This window comes from Pristis pectinata, chromosome 10 (assembly GCF_009764475.1).
Source record: "Pristis pectinata isolate sPriPec2 chromosome 10, sPriPec2.1.pri, whole genome shotgun sequence".
Classification (NCBI taxonomy): domain Eukaryota; kingdom Metazoa; phylum Chordata; class Chondrichthyes; order Rhinopristiformes; family Pristidae; genus Pristis; species Pristis pectinata.
The window spans coordinates 27925979-27945036 of NC_067414.1; the positions used below are offsets into that span (position 1 = coordinate 27925979).

Sequence of the window (19058 nt, forward strand, 5' to 3'; positions counted from 1 at the left end):
GAAGCAGGACACTGATATATAAGGAGAACTAAAGAATTTAATACAATACCTGTAAAAAATAATCTATCTTCCCATATAATTAAGCAGAATTCAGTGCTCCTAATTGTAAATGAATAGAATCTCAAAATTCTATCTCTGCAAAAGGCTGCTTAAAAATTCCATTGATTCTATTTAATAAAAATAGAATTTGATTTACTTAGTATTAATCAGTAGTCCTGCTTATGCACCATTCCTTCACTGGCTTAACTTTATACAAAGAGCAACTTTATAACTTCATTTTCTCTACATTGTTTCAGAATTGCCAACGAACCATAACAAACAAAAACAGCAGAACAACTTAAGAGCCGGCTTGATACTAGGGCAATGCTTTGACAAACCATCTGGTATCACAGTGTTCAGTGAGAGTGTGTATGCGGCACAGATGTGCTTTATGCAGACGGCAGCATAAAACGACCACCACTGCAGCTAACTGCCATCAAGAGCAGAAATGGACCGACACTGGGTTTTAGTGAGGATGATTATCTCTGCTCAGTGTGCGGCAGCATCATTAAAACAAAAGTATAGGAAGGTGCCTGCTGCTTGGTATTTCTGGTCATATTGTAAGTACATCCATTTTGTATGCCGAGTGTAGAGGAAAGTTAAACAAATTGAAAATTGATTCACAATAAAATGTTAAAAAAAAACGATCCCTAAATGAACATTTAATTAACCACATTACCAATTAAATCTGATGGATTATTCTATTCTAAAATACAATGAGAAATTATTTCACAAAGAAATGAAGAAAATGCATGAATTCTGTTAGTACACCATTCCTGCTCCAGCATCACTGAACACTGCCTACATCGGGGTAAAACATGTTTTCAGACTGATAACCAGTAATTTTTCCAACCATTCCCATTGCAAAGCTGCACTTTGTTATTTTGCTGCTCAATTGTTGGTTCTTTTAATTTTGCACTTTACACCTTCTCTTCCATTATTTTGGAACATAATGGCTTGGCCATAGAAGACAGAGGGTAGTGGTGCAGAAGTATTATTCTGACTGGAGGTCCGTGACCAGTGGTGTTCCGCAATGATCCGTGCTGGAACCTCTGTTGTTTGTGATATATATTTAAATGATTTGGACAAAAATGTAGGTGGTCTGATCATTAAGTTTGCAGACAATACAAAGTTGGTGGAGCTGTGGATAGTGAGGAATGTTGTCAAAGAATTCAGTAGGATGTAGATCAGTTGGAAACATGGGCAGAGAGAAAGCAAATGGAGTTTAATCCAGACAAGTGTCAGATATTGCACTTTGGGAGGTCAAACATAAGGGGAAAGTATGCAGTAAATGGCAGGACCCTTAAGAACATTGATGTACAGAGGGATCTTGGGGTACAAGTCCATATTTCACTGACATTACAACACAAGGACAGTGGGTAACAAAGAAGGTATGTGGCATGCTTGCCTTCATCGGTCAGGGCTTTGAGTATTGGAGTCAGGAAGTCATGCTGCAGTTGTATAAAGCTTTGGTTATGCCACATTTGGAGTATTATGTGCAGTTCTGGTCGCCCCATTACAGGAACGATTTGGAGACTATGGAGAGGGTGCAGAAGGGGTTTACCAGGATGTTGCCTGGATTAGAGAGTATTAGCTATTAGGAGAAGATAGAAACTTGACTTGCTTTCTCTGGGGCATCAGAGGCTGAGGGAAGAACTGATGGAAGTTTATTCAATTATGAGAGGCATAGATAGGGTAGAGAGTCAAAGTCTTTCTCCCATGGTAGATATGTCAAGTACTAGAGGGCATAAGTTTACGGCAAGAGGGAGAAATTTTAAAGGAGATGTGCAGGGCAAGTTTTTTTTTACACAGAGGGTGGTAGGTGTCTGAAATGTGCTGCCAGGGGTGGTGAGGGAAGATAAGATTTCTTTATTAGTCACACAGTGAAATGCATCTTTTGCGTAGAGTGTGCTGGGGGCAGCCCGCAAGTGTCGCCACGCTTCCGGTGCCAACATAGCATGCCCACAACTTCCTAACCTGTACATCTTTGGAATGTGGGAGGAAACCGGAGCACCCGGAGGAAACCCACACAGACATGGGGAGAACATACAAAGTCCTTACAGACAGTGGCCGGAATTGAACCCGGGTCACTGGTGCTGTAAAGCATTACGCTACCTGCTACACTACTGTGCCTGCCCCTCACTACCGTGCCTGCCACAATAGCAGACACAATAGTGACATTTAAGAGGTATTTAGACAGACACATGAACAGGCAGGGAATGGAAGGATATGGATCAAGTGCAAGCAGATAAGATTAGTTTAATTTGGCACCATGGTCAGCAGAGGCATTATGGGTTGAAGAGCCTGTTCCTGTGCTGTACTGTGTTGTGGAAAGGCAGTAGTCTCTATTGCTACTGTCGTCTGCCCATTTGATTGTTGTAATATTATTGAAATGGCATTTTATGCTCCAGGTTGCTGAAGGTATGAACTGATAATAGGTCAGTGGGGGAACCCGGGCATCTGGGACTTGAATGAATTGGATGACCATCTCCTTCCGATAGTCAGAGTGAAAAAGGCAATCAAATAGATAGTGCAAGTAGTGGGAAGAAATGTAAGTTAGACTGGGTGAACTCTATGTAAAATAAAGAACGAGAAACAGAGGGAGAGCATGACTGGAGGGTAAGAACACAGGAAGGTACTTTTTAATTAGATGTTTTTAAGATCTTCAACAATTAAAATCTACAAGATTGAGACTCCATTTTATATTAGTTAATCTGCAGTGCCAGAAAAGTAGATTAACAGAAATGAACACTTATCATATTGTTAGAGTATTTAGATTGAAAGGGCAAAACTTGGTGTAACTATAGTTTGTTTTTACTGCACAACACAATAACATAATAAGACCTTTCAATAGTAGCCAGACATGGAAGCTGTTTCTGTGAAGCTAATGGCTGAGCAGCCAATCTGGATATTTGAGTTGAACACTGCATCCTTCTTTTGTTTGCTCTTAGTGTACCATTTGTCTGGATAACTGTGAGAACCATTCATCTAACTACTAATCTGACCACAAGTTATGTCCTTTTATCTATACTATTCAATGGAACAGGTACTTATGATATCACCTCATGGAATTACCTATTTATCTTCACTCTGCCTGGGCCTAGTGCAGACATTGTGTTACAGGACTGTTTGCAACACCATCACAAATTTGCAGGGAAACTGATTAAACACATGAAACCTTTATGTAACAGTGTAGTCACCCACTGCATGAAGCAGCTGCATCAGGATGATAATAATCACCAGTACAAGTGAATATGATAGCGATTTTACAAACAGAAGCTGTATACAAGAGGGAGGCAAGGTGGTTGAGAATAAATTTTAATTTCTTGTAATATAATACCATTCAATTAAATACAGTGATGTAAGATTTTATATTAATTTATCTTCCAACACTCAAGCAAGACATTTATTATTTTTTTAAAGTACCTCTATCACATTATCATAAACAGTTTTGCAATTCTCAGTGTTTCTCATTAAGTCTTTTCCTAGCAGATCAGCTATATTTAAAATGTGTCTTGACAATGCGAGAGATTTGAAGCGTGCAAGAAAATGAACGTGTTAAAAGTGTAGAAGGCATGTTTTGCCGCGACTCCTGTTTCTGTTTCCCACATCACATACCCACACCCCCCCCCCCCCCCGCCGCCACCCCCCCCCCCCAACACACACACACCCTATTCAATGTTGACAGATTTCTAAGGGAGCCTAGGTGCAAATGTCACATCCAACTCCTATGGTAAGGGTCATTGATTTATCAAGAGTGTTTAGTTAGGCAATAAGGCGTGCTAGATTGTCCCTAAAGCTATGCGTGCTGTAATAAAATTCTGAATATTTGGAAGTGAGATGTGGCACCTGTCTACAGTGGCTTTCAGCCCTCATCCTGGCAATCTATTCGAAAATACAATTAAAAATTAAATTTATCACAAAGAAATGTACAGAATGACTGAATTATTTTAATTGCACAGTTCCTGGTTCAGCATCACTGGACTTTTCTGTTCATCTCAGGACAGATCACATTTTCAGACCAATAAATAGTAATTTTTGTAACCAACCTCACTGCAAAACTGTGCCTTGCTATTATGACACGCAGTTCCTGTCTTCTTTTGATTGTATGATAGAGATATCCTAGAGTTCAGCTTGACCACTATTAATCCAAACCCAACCCGAATCTGTGAACTTGTCATTATTCAGCAACAAAGCTGACCGGAACATGACCTGAGACATGCAGTCATGTTCCATCGGATTTGGGGTAGGAAGCGAGGCTACAGCTCATCCTAAAATTGCCTTAGTGATCATTGGTCTGTGCATTAACTATGAGCTGTTTGCTTAGTTCTGAACTTTCTGTACTATTGTAATGCTTCACAGAATCAAGGCTTACAATTTTAAACAGACGTACAGGGAATAATGGATGTCAAAGGTTAATTCTTTGATCTTTTTAATAAAACTGTCAGCTTAACTGCATTGTGAGAGCTGAGCAATTTATAACTCTTTGTACTTCCTGGAGAACTGAATTGAATATTTTTCATTTTTTGTTTACCCAGCTGGGGTGTCAGTGAAAATCAGTTTTATTTTCAACACCACTAAACCTTAGGCAAGCAAGCAGCATTAAGCTAATCAGTAAACCAACTACATGCAGTCCCTACTTTTACGGACTTCAGGGACAATGCATGTAAAAAGATTTGATGTAAAATGCTACCAAGCTGAAAGGGAAACACGTTTTACAAGAAAATCCCCTTGTATGTTAATTTACTATATTGGCATTTCACTGCCCTCTGGGGTAGAGGATTCCAGATAACCAATCAACGTCTGTATATTACCCTCAATTCCATGTGTTCTAACTTTGTTGACCAGTCTCCTTTATGGAACTTTGTCAAAAGCCTTCTGGGGATCAAAATGCCCCACATCCAGACATTCCTCTTTTGCTATCTATTAGTAATATCTTGAATGAATTCCATTACATTAGCTAAACAAGATCTTCTTTTCATAACTCCATATTAAATTTACTCAACTCTATTATTCTTTCCAAGTTGTTCCATTATTACATCCTTCACTTGAGATTCCAGCATTTTCCCCATCACTGTCATGAGGCTAACAGCTTGGTACTTCCTTGTCTTTACCTCTCCCTCCTTTCTTGTATGGTAGAGTCACATTTTCCACCCTCTAATCCACCGGAACAATTCAGAATTTTGCAAGGTGATAACCAAAGTATTCATTAAGTCTAAAGTCACCTCTTTCAAAACTCTGAGATGTAGATCATCAGATCTTTGAGATTTATCTCCTTTCAAAGCTCACCATCTTCTCCGGTACTATTTTTTGACTAATACTATTTCCTTCAGTTCCTCACTGGACCTTTGATTCTCTGGTATTTCTGGCAGTTTTTTTTTGTCATCTTCCATGAAGACACACACAAAGTAGCTGATTAATTCCTTTGCCATTTTCCTATGCCTCATTATAAATTCTCCCACGTCTGTAAAAGACACGTTTGCCCTTACTAGTTTTTGGGAGGAATTAATAATCTTCTCTCTCAGAATAAAGTGCTACCTGAACTAGGCATTGGGCAATTAATAATCTAAGTAGTCCTAGGTTCTGAAGAGAGGTCACCAAGGGTCTTCCTGCTCATGTATTTATAAATCTATCTTTCTGCTTTGAAGCTAGTTACTTCCCATAGATTGACCCCTCCGATTTTTTGTGCTTTGGTTATTCATTCAGTGGGTCAAGTTTTAACTGATGCTGGGCTAGTGGCAATTTTGACACATTTTGATAATGCTGTCAGTTGCTATGACCCAAAGCAGCAGTAGTAACAAAGAAGTTTATTAAATAGCGATTCCAGCATCTGGCATCAAAGGTTAGTGCCACGATGTGTGTGACTGTGCTAGCAATCTCATTGCCCTCACTGCGTCTACCTCATCAATATAATGTAATAAGAACATTCTGTATTCCTGCCTCGCCATTTTGGCACCTGCTGAGACTGGAACAAATTAGTAATATTTTAAAATGTATTTTTTAATTATTGATCCATCAATCTGGAAAAATCAATCAGAAAAAAAGAACAAAGATCTCTACTTATTGAGCAATGCAATACCAACTTGAAGTACAGGAGGAATGTATTACATCAGCACCATTTTCAGGATGATAATGAACAAGCAGCTTCACCTCAAAATAGAACACCTCTGTTGCTATCCATCTACTTGGTTCATCTACTCCAGACTTGATAGTTCAGTGTGAAAATGATGACAGTGGAGATCATAGCAACCACATTCTGGTCACCTGCTCTGAATTTATTTAGCTTATATTCATAAAGACATCACTGTACGTGAAATATAGCAACTCATCTCTATTCTTCATTTGTAGTGATTCAGTTGAAAAATGTTTCTATACTAATCCAAGTACAAGGTGCTGCTGATCTGGAAGAAACTATTGCTGAGGAACCTGTTTGCAGTGTTTTTATTTCAACACTATGTGATCCACAACTGCAAGAGTAAGTTGCATTAGCAATTGGTTCAGGGTGAAATTGCACCAATGGCACTTCTGGTTAAAATACATACTACCTCTTCTGACATTTTCTCAGCATCATGTGTGCCTCTAATGATGTCATTGTCACACTTGAAGCCCTCCCTACATAAAATACTGCTCTCAGGTCTAGAAACGGCTATCAGATGGCAGTTACATATAAAAAGGAAAACAACATGTTGAGTTCTACATTTAAAGAGCCATTCAGCTCACAATAGGACTCTTCAAAAGACAGCTCCAAGATCTGTAGGAGACTGCCCACACATCTCCCAGTCCTCAGACTGTGCTCAAACCAGCAGAGTACTTTGTGGAGAATTTAACAACAATTTAGTGGGTGCCTTCCTCTAATCCCACTGATCATAAAAATGGCTTCTTCTCCAGCCAAATGAGGAGATGTAAAACACTACAATGCTGGAGGAACTCAGCAGGCCAGGCAGCATCCGTGGAGAAAAGCAGGCGGTCAACGTTTCGGGTCAGGACCCTTCTTCAGGACTGAAGCCCAATATACGGGAGAGAGAAACAGAGCAGTGATAGGTGGACAAAAGAGGGGAGGCGGGGTGAGCACAGGGTGGTGATAGGTAGATGCAAGTTAGTGATAGGCAGTTGCGGGGGAGGAGGGCAGAGCAGATCCACCAGGGTATGGAGGGGTAGAAAAAAGAGATAGGCTAGGAAAAGGAAGAAAAGAAGAGGCACGGTGGGGGTGGGGGTTACCTAAAGTGGGCGAATTCAATGTTCACGCCATTAGGCTGCAAGGTTCCAAGACAGAAAATGAGGTGCTGTTCCTCCAGTTTGTGCTTGGAATTCTCCTGGCAGTGGAGGAGGTTGAGGACTGACATATCTGTGATGGAGTGGGAGGGGGAGTTGAAGTGACTGGCAACGGGGAGATGCAGATCGCAGTTATGGACAGAGCGCAGGTGTTTTATGAAACAGTCACCTAGTCTGCATTGGTCTCACCAATGGGCGGCATGGTAGCGTAGCGGTCAGCGTGACGCTATTACAGCGCCAGCGATTGGGATTCCCGTCGCTGTCTGTAAGGAGTTTGTACGTTCTCCCGTGTCTGCGTGGGTTTTCTCCACGTGCTCCAGCTTCCTCCCACATTGCAAAGACGTACAGGTAGGTCAATTTGGGTTTAAAATGGGCGGCGCAGACTCATTGGGCCAGAAGGACCTGTTAGCACACTGTAAATAAAATTTTTTTAAAAATTTAAAAATGTAGAGGAGGCCACACTTGGAGCACCAAATGCGGTAGATGATATTAGGGGAAATGCAGGTAAATCTCTGTCTCACCTGAAAGGACTGTTTGGGTTCCTGGATGGAGGTGATGGAGGTGGTGTAGGGGCAGGTGTTGCACCTATGGCAGGGGCAGTGGAAGGTTTCCGGGGTGGGAGCGGGATGGGTGGGGAGGTATGGGAGGAATGAACTAGGAAGTCACGGAGAGAGCAGTCTCTGTGAAAGGCAGATGATGATATTAGGGGAGGTGCAGGTAAATCTCTGTCTCACCTGAAAGGACCGTTTAGGTCCCTGGATAGAGGCGATGGAGGTGGTGTAGGGGCAGGTGTTGTACCTATGGTGAGGCAGTGGACAGTTCCTGGGGTTGGAGCGAGATGGGTGGGCAGGAGGGGGGAGCCTGACCCGAAACGTTGACCGCCTGCTTTTCTCCACAGATGCTGCCTGGTCTGCTGAGTTCCTCCAGCATCATCGTGTTTTTCATCTAGATTCCAGCATCTGCAGTCCTTTGTTTCTCTAAATGAGGAGATGTACCTACTGGGGCCCCATCCCATGGAGTGACTCCAGATTATGACAGGCAGTTTCTTTCTCAAAGTATAAAGCAAATAACCTTTTTCTTATACATTTTTAGGCTTGATCAATCTGTGGGGGCATTATCAGGGATCCACTGTCTAAGTGGAAAAAGGGTGGGAGGCAGAGATAGTAGGTGTGCTTGTGAGGGCCTTGGAAAGCTCGTGTGTGTGTGTGTGTGTGTGTGTGTGTGTGTATGGTTCAGTAAATGTCAGTGGTTAAATACAGTGCTGTAAAGGCTACCTTGACATCTAGTGGTGATGTAATATTTTTTCTGGCAGAGGTCCATTGTATGTGGATTCTCCCTCCTGAAATGCATCTAATTCACCAGCATTTCAGAGAACCTTTGCAATCTCCCCTGCCTCTCTCTCCTTCATGGTGTTGTAATGTATGTTGCTGCTGTCTGGCTCCATGGGAAGTCTACCTTGAGGGCTTCAACTGTTCTCTGACTGTATCATAGCCATGTTAATTCAGGCCTGTCCTCATTGCTGCATATTGTTCCATTCAGTTGGACATTGCCACAGTACCCATACCTCGTGGAAAAGACCTTTCAGAAAAACACCCTAGACCACAAGTCCATCAGGCAGCAGTCAGCACGGAACACCCCAGAGTCATAGAGTACTACAGCACAGAAACAGGCCCTTCGGCCCATCTAGTCCACGCCAACCTGACCTTCTGCCAAGTCCCATCTATCCTGCACCCAGACCATATCCCTCCAAACCCCTCCCATCCATGTACCTATCCAAACTTCTCTTAAATGTTACAATTGAACCCACATCTACCACTTCCGCTGGCAGCTCATTCCACACTCGCACCCCCCTCTGAGTGAAGAAGTTTCCCCTCAGATGCCCCTTATATATTTCACCTTTCACCCTAAACCTATGTCCTCTAGTTCTAGTCTCACCTAACCTGAGGGGAAAAAGCCTGCATGCATTCACCCTAACTATAAACTTCATAATTTTGTATACCTCTTTAAGATCTCCCCTCATTCTCCTGTGCTCCAGGGAATAAAGTCCTAACCTATTCAACTTTTCCCTTTAACTCGGGTCCTCAAGTCCCAGCAACATCCTTGTCAATTTTCTCTGCACTCTTTCAAGCTTATTGATATCTTTCCTGTAGGTAGGTGACCAGAACTGCACACAATACTCTAAATTCAGCCTCACCAACATCTTGTACAACTTCAACATCCCAACTTTTGTATTCAATGCCCTGATTTATGAAGGCCAAAGTGCCAAAAGCTCTCTTTACGACCCTATCTACCTGTGAAGCCACTTTCAAGAAACTATAGACCTGTATTCCCAGGTCCCTCTGTTCTACCACACACATCAGAGCCCTACCATTCACTATGTAAGTCCTACCCTGGTTTGTCCCCCCAAGTGCAACATCTCACACTTGTATGCATTAAATTCCATTAGCCATTTTTCAGTCTATTTTCCCAGCTGGTCAAGATCACTCTGCAAGCTTTGATAGCCTTCTTCACTGTCCACTACACCCCCAATCTTGGAGTCATCCACAAATTTACTGATCCAGTTTACCATATTATCATCTAAATCGTGAATATAGATGATAAACAACAACAGATCCAACACTGATCCCTGTGGCACACCACTAGCCACAGGCCTCCAGTCAGAGAGACAACCATCTACTGCTACTCTCTGGCTTCTCCTGCTAAGCTACTGTTGAATCCAATTGGCTACTTCAGCCTTAATGCCAAGTGACTTAACCTTCTGGACCAGCCTCCCATGCAGGACTTTGTCAAAGGCCTTGCTAAAGTCCATGTAGACAACATCCACTGCCTTTCCCTCATCGACCTGCTTGGTAACCTTCTCGAAAAACTCTAAGATTGATTAGACATGACCTACCATGCACAAAGCCAATGTTGACTATCCCTAATCAGGCCCTGTCTATCCAAATACTTATATATCCTGTCCCTTAAAATACCTTCCAATAATTTACCCACGGCTGACATCAGGTTCACTAGCCTATAAACTTCCCAGCCTATTCTTAGAGCCTTTCTCGATCAACAGAACAACATTAGCTATCCTCCAGTCCTCCGGCACCTCACTCATGGCAAAGGATATTTTAAATATCTCTGCCAGGTCCCCTGCAATTTCTGCACTAGCCTGCCACAAGGTCCGAGGGGACACCTTGTCAGGCCCTAGGGATTTATCCACCTTCATTTGCCTCAAGATGTGCAGCACCTCCTCTTCCTTAATCCAGATACAGTCCATGACCTCACTACTGGGGACACAATGTTAAGGTGATTGGAGGAAGATATAGGGGGAATGTCAGGGGTAAGTTTTTTTACACAGAGTGGTGGGTGCGTGGAACGCACTGCCGGCAGAGGTTGTGGGGGCAGATACATTCGGGACATTTAAGAGACTCTTAAATAGACACATGAATGATAGAGAAATGGGGGCTATGTGGTAGGGAAGGGTTAGATAAATCTTAGACCAGGATAAAATGTTGGCACAACATTGTGGGCCGAAGGGCCTGTACTGTGTTGTAATGTTCTATGTTCTATATTCTACTCTTTTGCCTCAGTTCTATAGTCTCTGTGTCTGTCTCCAGAGTAAATACAGATGCAAAAAATTCATTTAAGATCTCCCCCATCTCTTTCAGCTCCATGCATAGTTGACCACACTGATCTTCAAGGGGACCAATTTTGTCCCTTGCTACCCTTTTGTTCTTAATATAGCTATAGAAATCTTTGGGATTCTCTTTCACCTTGCCTGCCAGAGCAACCTCCTGCAGGCACTGCGAGAGAAGGATACAATGGATCTTGTGGGATGGTTCCCTGAGCAGACTGTAAAAACCATTTGACAGAATGCCTCATCACCAGAACTCAGTAAAAGCACCAAGACCTTGCTTGGCTGCGGTGTGAGGGGGCCCTCCCAGTCAGAGCCTTCCTGCACAGTCAGAGTCTCATTCTCAAGACACGCTGCCCTTGGGATGGCTGCAATGAAGACAAGCTGTTCATCCACCCCTTTATGGACCATGCAGTTGCAACAAAGGTCTGGAGAAGGATGCAAGATGCCTTGTCGTGGTTCATCCCAAGCTGCTGTGCAGCAGAGGACTCTCTGATCTACAGGCTGTTCCCAAAGATGCATGCCAACAAACATCGATTGCTGCTGGAAGATCATCAACTTGGTGAAGGACGTACTTTGGGCTGCCTGAAACTCATTTTGTCTTCCAGTGCAGTGAAATGGCCAGAGGGAATGCTGCCACCTAGCACATTCCAGGTTGCAGGAGTAAGTATTAAGGGATACATTGAAGCTTGGTGCCGCCAATGCAAAGGCTTTGTGGGGAAGGACTGTAGTCTAAGGTCCTTCTGCTGTGAACCATTGAGGGGCTAAGCCATGTAGAAACCTGTCAAATACTTTGAAGTTTGTATGGTCCCAGGAGGCCACACAAGTGGCAATACTGTGCTGTACACTGAATGTGACCTCCTCTACATCGACGAGGCCAGGGTCAGAGCACCTCTGCTCTGTACACAACGACCATCCTGAGCTTGCGGTTGCATGCCATTTCAACTCCCCTTCCCAGTCCTGCACTGACCTGTCGGTCCCCAGCTTGCTCGGCTGTCGGGGTGAGGCCCAACGCAAACTAAAGAAACAACACCTCATATTCTGCCTGTGTAGTTGACAATCCAATAGTATGAACACTGAGTTTTCCAATTGTAAGGTTACCCTTACCTTCTGCTTCCTACACAACACCCCTCCATCCTTTGATCCAGCTCTGGTCCACCCACTTTCGTCCCTCACCCCCTCCTGGTTCCATCCAGCTACTACCCACACATTTTACCCAGCAGATGCTTCTCCTTCCCCCATCTGGTTCTAGTTCCATCTGTCCTTCACTCTCTGCTAATGGTTCCCATTATCACCTCCCTTAGTTATCAGATTCCAGCACTGGTAGCCTTCGTGTTCCTGCTCATCACCTCCCCCCACCCCCCAACAGCTGTCTCCACCTTCACCCTCCTCAAACCCACCTGGCTCCATCTGCCTGTTATCCTTCACTCCTTTTCAGTCCACCTACCGACTAGTCTCATCCCTCCTCTTCTCCTCTTTAAACCAGCTAACTTTCCTCTCCACCATCAGTCCTGATGCAAGGTTTTGACCCAACGTGTCAACAATCCCTACCCCCCCCACCCCCCGATTAATACTGCTCGACCAGCTGAGTTCCTCCAGCAGATTGTTTGATGCTAACACTACAGTTGTATAGAACTGAATGCATAGACTGAGGGCAGGCACAGTAGTGTAGCGGTTAGCGTAACGCTATTATAGCGCCAGCAACCCGGGTTCAATTCTGGCCGCTTGTCTGTAAGGAATCTGTACATTCTCCCCGTGTCTGTGTGGGTTTCCTCCAGGTGCTCTGGTTTCCTCCCACATTCCAAAGGCATACAGGTTAGGAAGTTGTGGGCATGCTATGTTGGCACCGGAAATGTGGTGAGACTTGCGGGCTGCCCCCAGAACACTCTATGCAAAAGATGTATTTCTCTGTGTGTTTCGATATACATGTGACTAAATAAAGATCTTATCGTATCTTAACAACACTATGAATGTAAAGAAAGCCATGCACTGTATTTCTGGTATATATTTTATGAATAAAGTTTATTCTTGAAAAAAGATCAGCCTCCTACTATCAGGACCTGTACAGATCACAATTTAATACATATTTTTGGGTGGAACTTGCTCTGTGATATATTTGTTTGCAACCTATTTTGCAATATTTTGTGGGGTCAGACATGGGGCCGGTGACATACACAACATTGCCTTAGAGCATGACAAAAGCTGAAATCCAATTTATACATTTATCATAATTCTTTTAGCTGCTCCTTGAGTCTTGGAATGTTGTGCATAGAATTCGTTTCTTAAGAGATTGACAGGACATCTGAAAGATGCCCCTCATGGTACCAACACTGAAGGGTTAACAATACAACTTTTATCCAAAGTTTAATGGCTGGCTTAAGTGGATATCCCTTATTACTGTAACTGTAAAGAATAAAAAAGTCCACCTTGTAATGGAAAAGAATAACACTCCTGTAGATGTTGCTTTTGTGCATCATTATGAAATTTGGGCAATATCAGAACTGGTCCCCAAACTAAAATAGAGTATCTAGTCATTTTCAACACAAGATTTTTTTTATAACAGACCTTCTAAACAGTACCACTGTCAAACTTAATATCATTTGCTTCTTTGAAGGTGGCCTCTGTGAGCTGTTAAACAGATTTAGATTTCTCACCTTGCAACACATGAATCACAACATAGAAGATAGGCTTCACAAGCCATCAACAGGAATGTTGATTGGTGTTTCTGGGCCAGCTCATTAATTATTAATGCTCTTAAACTGCAGAGACTATTGTTCCTACAGCAAAGTCTATGCAACATCGGGAAGTGGTGAATACATGCCCAAACCAAATAGTTGTTTGTGTATTTCTCTAATGTGCAGGACACAGTGGCAACATTCATTTCAGGCATATGAACTATTTATCTTGATGCTGGGAACGGCTTTATTTTTCAGATCAGAGGCATCAAAACATTGGGCTCAGTTACATGATTTAAATTGCCCATCTCTTAAACCAGAAGCGTGAAGCAATTGATCAATACTCTGGTGAGCTCATAGCTAATTTACCTTACTTTGAGAAAGTTGTTAGGGTTAGTGAAGGGCAAGAGACTGGTCATTGCTCACTCTTGATGAGGTGTCATACAGTAGATTATCAGAATGGATGATCAGACATTGTTCTGGAGAGGTAACTGGTTGCAGAGGGGTTATTTTCAAACAGAGTAGACCTGTCACAAATAGAATTCCAAGTGTCATTTCCATTGCTGCCCACTATAAATTATATGGACAGCAACTTTAATGGAATAATTCACAGACCTGCAGATGATTTAAAAGTGCAAATTAGTGTTGTGAATTTTGACCAAATGTACGTTGGGTAAAGGGCAATTTTGAGAAGTTAGAGATTCAGGCTGATGCGCAATGTGGATAAACCCAATTAATCTGGACCAGGTAACTCTGGCTGGGTTGACTAAACACAACTGCAGCCATTAAAGATCAGAGAGAAGAGAAACCTTGGGGATCTTGATTGATAAATCACTGAAGGCTCACGTGCAGTGTGCAAAAGCAAACAGGATTCTCAGTTGTATTGCTGGGAAAATATGACATAAATCAGACAGTATACTTGGTCTTGACAAGGCTTTGTACTTGGGGAGCATCATCACATTCTGATCCCCAAAACAAGCCGTGCAGAAGTAACCAAAATAATGCCCGATTTTAGAGCAACTTGTTAGCAGTGAAACCTGAGCCATTGAAACTATTTTCCTTCAAGGAACACAGGACTAGTAATTTATATATTCTGTTCAGTTAAATAGGATAGACTGGAGGGCCAAAGGGTGAATTATCTAACAGAGCAGACAAAGAGCCAAGTTAGAAAAATGTTTATTTTCAGAGAAGCATCAACCACCAGAGAGATTACCAGAGTACGTGGTAGGGATAAGTCTGCTGCCATCCCTCAAAGTGAGCTGGATCAACTCCCAAGAGGTGGACATTTTAAGTAATAAGAGGTTAACAGTATGGTATCTGGAATAGGGAGTTGCTGTATTCTCTTGCAGGCAGTGTGATGGTCAAAGGGAGTCTGAAAGTAACTTCTCCAGAGTTTTCCTAAATTGGCCAGAGATTTGTTTCTGATGTAACTTCTGCTTCTGTGGCTGCATTGCGTCACCATAGGGCAAGTTCCAGGGATCAGATGGTCTGTCCCCATATGTAACATCGTATTAGTTATCATTTGATTTATTATAAACTGAAAAATTAAACTATTCTGCGCTAAAGTATTCCTGTTTTCTTTTTCTTGTAAATTGACGTAGAATGTTTATTACATGCCTCTAGATATGGCAAGGTGATGAGTTTGGTGAAATCTACAGAGCTTCAGTTGCTTGCTGTGCCTATATAAGTCCTTAATAAAGACTGCAAGTGCAAGGAGGTGAAATAACTGGCGCATGCGGTAGATCACAATTGATGATTAAATAAATTTACTGATATAAATTTGCAAATCTCTCCCTCAATCCACACTGAAGTCATTAACATATTGCATAAACAGAAATATTCATATAAACTCAAGAGAGAAAAAATGCTAAAAAGACTGCAAATCATAGCCCTTCACAGCAGTTCATATATGAATTGGTATTGAAAGTAATAGCTTTAACTCCTCCTCACCCTGGGAGACATACCAGGATTCAGCCAAAAGCAGAATGGAGATGCTCCACACAGAGGGCAGTTGAAAGTTTCGGTTTTCACATGAACCATCAAATGCGGCACACTTACTCACAGGGAATTGAGACCGACTCCCTTCAGCCTGTGTGTTGGACAATCCCTATTGTTAAGTCTCTGAAGTTAAAATGACCTTCTTGTTCCATTGACTTTCATTCTTCAAAATGGTCCTCAGCACATTTAGGTGACAAGGTCACTGCAGTGCATTTATAGTTCTTTAAAAGAAACTTCTATATACTGGATATTGTGTGAATTTGGATAATATCCAGATTTGTCAATTGAAACCTTCACCTTCCTAGCATAGTCAATTTATTACGTAATTGCAAATATAATAAATTCTAATGTCAATTTTCCAAGTTTCATGCTGGCAAATCAAGGGATTTGAGGATAGGATAGAAAGGTGGATCTGGAATGCAGAAGATCAGCCATTGTTTTAATGAAGGGTGAATAACTTTCAAACGGCCAAATGGCCTATTCCAGCTCCTATATTTTATTTTCTTTTAACTGCTGAGATCACAGTTCTGTCATTAAGCTGCTCCATTGGCTTATTATATAACATTCCACTACTCTTAAACAGTTCCATTCCAAGCCAACTTTCTTTATTACCCTGCAAATTGATTCATTGAAGGAAATCTGAAGTCCTTCCTAATCCAAGCACTTTTCTGATCCGGTAATGACTACCATCAATCCAGTTTCAAAAATGCTACCTATGAGAGAAGAGAGAAAAATATAATTAGGCTCCTGAGGCATTTTGAGATCTACTGATCTTGGCAAGATCAGGAAGAATAGATACATTGTGACAGATGACACAACCATATAATGCAAGGTCCTCTTCAAACCCTCATATAACTGCAGCTCCAGTTTCCTGAGGTTTCTATGGCTTTCATAGCCCTCTCAATCCTGTGACAACAGAGGGCAGATAGGTAGAGCAGAGCAGGTAGGAGGGAGACTGTAGGGAGGATATGGGAGGCACAAAAAAAGGAGATTGAAAAGGCACAGGATAGGCAAGCCAGAGGAGGAGCTCAAAGCAGAACCAGGGGCAAGAGGAAGAGAAAACAAGAGGCAAGAAGGAGAAAGAGAGCCAGTGGATATCAAATAGACATGCATTTAAGATGAGAGGGGCAAGTTCTTTTTTTACATATGGAGAGTGGTGGGTGCCTGGAACGGGCTGCCAGGGGTAGCGGTGGAAGCAGATAGGATAGCGGCATTTAATAGGATAGCGGTGCAGGGAATGAAGGATATGGATCATGTACAGGCAGAAGAGATTCAGTATAATTTAGCATCATGTTCGGCGCAGACACTGTGGGCCGAAGGGCCTGTTCCTGTGCTGTACTGTTCTTTGTTCTACCTGCATTGAACAGTGGGAAGAGTGAAGCCACGAGGGACAGATGGGTGAAGAAGGGGAGGGAGACCGAAGGACGGCAGACTGAAACCATGCACGTTCAGCAGCTCCAAACAATGCGCATTCAGATCCACGAGCAAATCAGACAGAAAGCACAGACCATTCACAGTAACTGAGTGGCGTGAATGGAAGGAGAGGCACAGCCCCGAGCAGAAATGGCAATGAAGAGGAGAAAACCAGAGGAAGAAGACCCTATTTTTCTGAGGAAACTCTGAGAAAATGCCCAAATGCGAACAGAGATGTGTGAATGGATAAGAAAGAGAAGAGTTAAGAATGCTTGGACAACTATGCTGTTTTCATAGAACCATAGAGCATGGAAACAGGTCCTTTAAGCTCACCATCAAGCACCCTACCACTCACTAACACACTAGAAACAACCTACAGGGGCCAATTAACCTACCAGCCTGCACGCCTCTGGAATGTGGGAGGAAACAGGAGCGCCAGGGGAAAATCATGAGGTCACAGGGAGAAGAGGCAAACTCCACCTAGACAACACTGGAGATGAGGGTTGAACCCAGATCACTGGAGCTGTTAGGCAGTAGCTCTACAAACTGCACCACAATGCTGCTTCCCACAAGTGAATTAAATATTTCCAAATAAACTGCCCTCTTCCTCCTCCAAATCATAACTTTAAAGAAAAATATCACCCTATCAAAAAGTTTCACATTGATCAGAAAAACAACACAAAATGGCAGTGGAGCAAGAATGTTACAATTTCACAGTACAGCACCACCCAGTAGTAAGAGAATGCAACTGCGCCCAAATTTTAACCAGATATTCTCCCTGCAAAGTAGCAGCTATTTCATGACACAAACATTATGTGACAGAGAAAGGTCATTTATGTTCTTAAAACTGACAGTCAGAGCATCACAGTCAATTGACAGTCAGAACATCAAGGGGAAACTGAAATGCAAGTAAAGTGAACCTTCTGAGAAATCAGACTTGTTGGCTTCAAAGCACTTGCTCTGAAACAGGATTGTGTATCTCACCTGCTGAATTTAATCTGGTGAAGATGCTTTCTTCATATCTATAACAGTGACAAGATTGACGGGATGCATATAGTGCATCTTATTTTGCTGCATGAACACACGAAGACAAAGCATGTAAAATACAGTGGAAAGAAAGTAACCATTTTCATTTAAGAATCATTTCAAAATATAACATGCAGACATTCTGTAGAGATTGTAAGAACAATGTAGATTGCCATCTTTGACATTAACTATTCTTGCAAAACTTAGCCTTCAGAGTTCCTATTATGGTGATGTCTTCAAATAGTGAACAGGCACTATGATGGCCAAGCATGCAAAGGCAGAGCCTCATTTTGGACAGACAGACTGAATGTAACGCCAAGTTCGGTTTCAATTTGTGATGAATTCTCACTCAAAGAACTGTAAGCAGCTTCAGCAGTGGGCAAGATAACGATTATCCAATATTCCTTTTTTTCAATGATTGACCCATGGCCTTAATGAAAATGTGCAGGCATATGGAAGTCTGCTGAGATCGGTTTTGGCATTGCTTTCTTCAGCAGAATCGCCAGCCACTCTCCCCTATCCTGAAAAATGACCATTTTGGGTAAGGCAGCATTAAAGGAGTTAATCGTAAAATGTTAAATGTTCTCTCAGGGATTCAGTCAGGTGACTTTGATATCCCTCCTGAATTAACAGCAAACTGTTAAGAATGAGCAACTTCGAGGAATCTGAAGAAAGTCCATGGTAAACTAAGAGCTCAAAATAATTAAATTCCACGGGAGACTGCATTTATAAGGCACTACAAAGGTTGCAAAGAGTCTGTTGAATTCCAAACAGTCTAATCAGGTCTTCTTTCTCATTCAGGGTGACAAGAAAAAACACTGAGAAGTGTTCATATAGATATATAACATATAGGATGCAGTTCATAGAAAGAAGATGAGGAACATTACTTCAAACTAAACAGAAAAGGCATGAACATTGAATTCTCACACTTTAGGCAACCCCCTCCCACCATGTTTCCCTCTCCTAGCCTCTCCTTTTTCTACCCTTGTTTTTTTTTCTACCCTTGTTTTTTTTTC

At 42.3% G+C, this 19058-nt stretch overlaps 1 protein-coding gene across 5 annotated transcripts in view; it reads right to left on the bottom strand.

The window, feature by feature from the left end:
- The window catches only part of ube3d (ubiquitin protein ligase E3D), a 159112-nt gene that overhangs the window by 9162 nt on the left and 130892 nt on the right, over window positions 1-19058 (bottom strand). Inside the window, exons 10-11 of one of the 5 annotated variants that reach the window (XM_052025341.1) lie at window positions 18001-18087; window positions 12928-16316 (exon numbers count right to left, since the gene is read on the bottom strand). The exons of 1 other annotated variant lie outside the window; for it this stretch is intronic. In XM_052025341.1, the coding sequence (XP_051881301.1) occupies window positions 18010-18087 (78 nt within the window). In that variant the 3' untranslated portion in view covers window positions 12928-16316; window positions 18001-18009. Of the gene's footprint in view, window positions 1-12927; window positions 16317-18000; window positions 18088-19058 lie in introns of those variants that run through there. 3 more of the 5 variants (XR_007957062.1, XM_052025343.1, XR_007957063.1) reach the window with 3 other exon arrangements.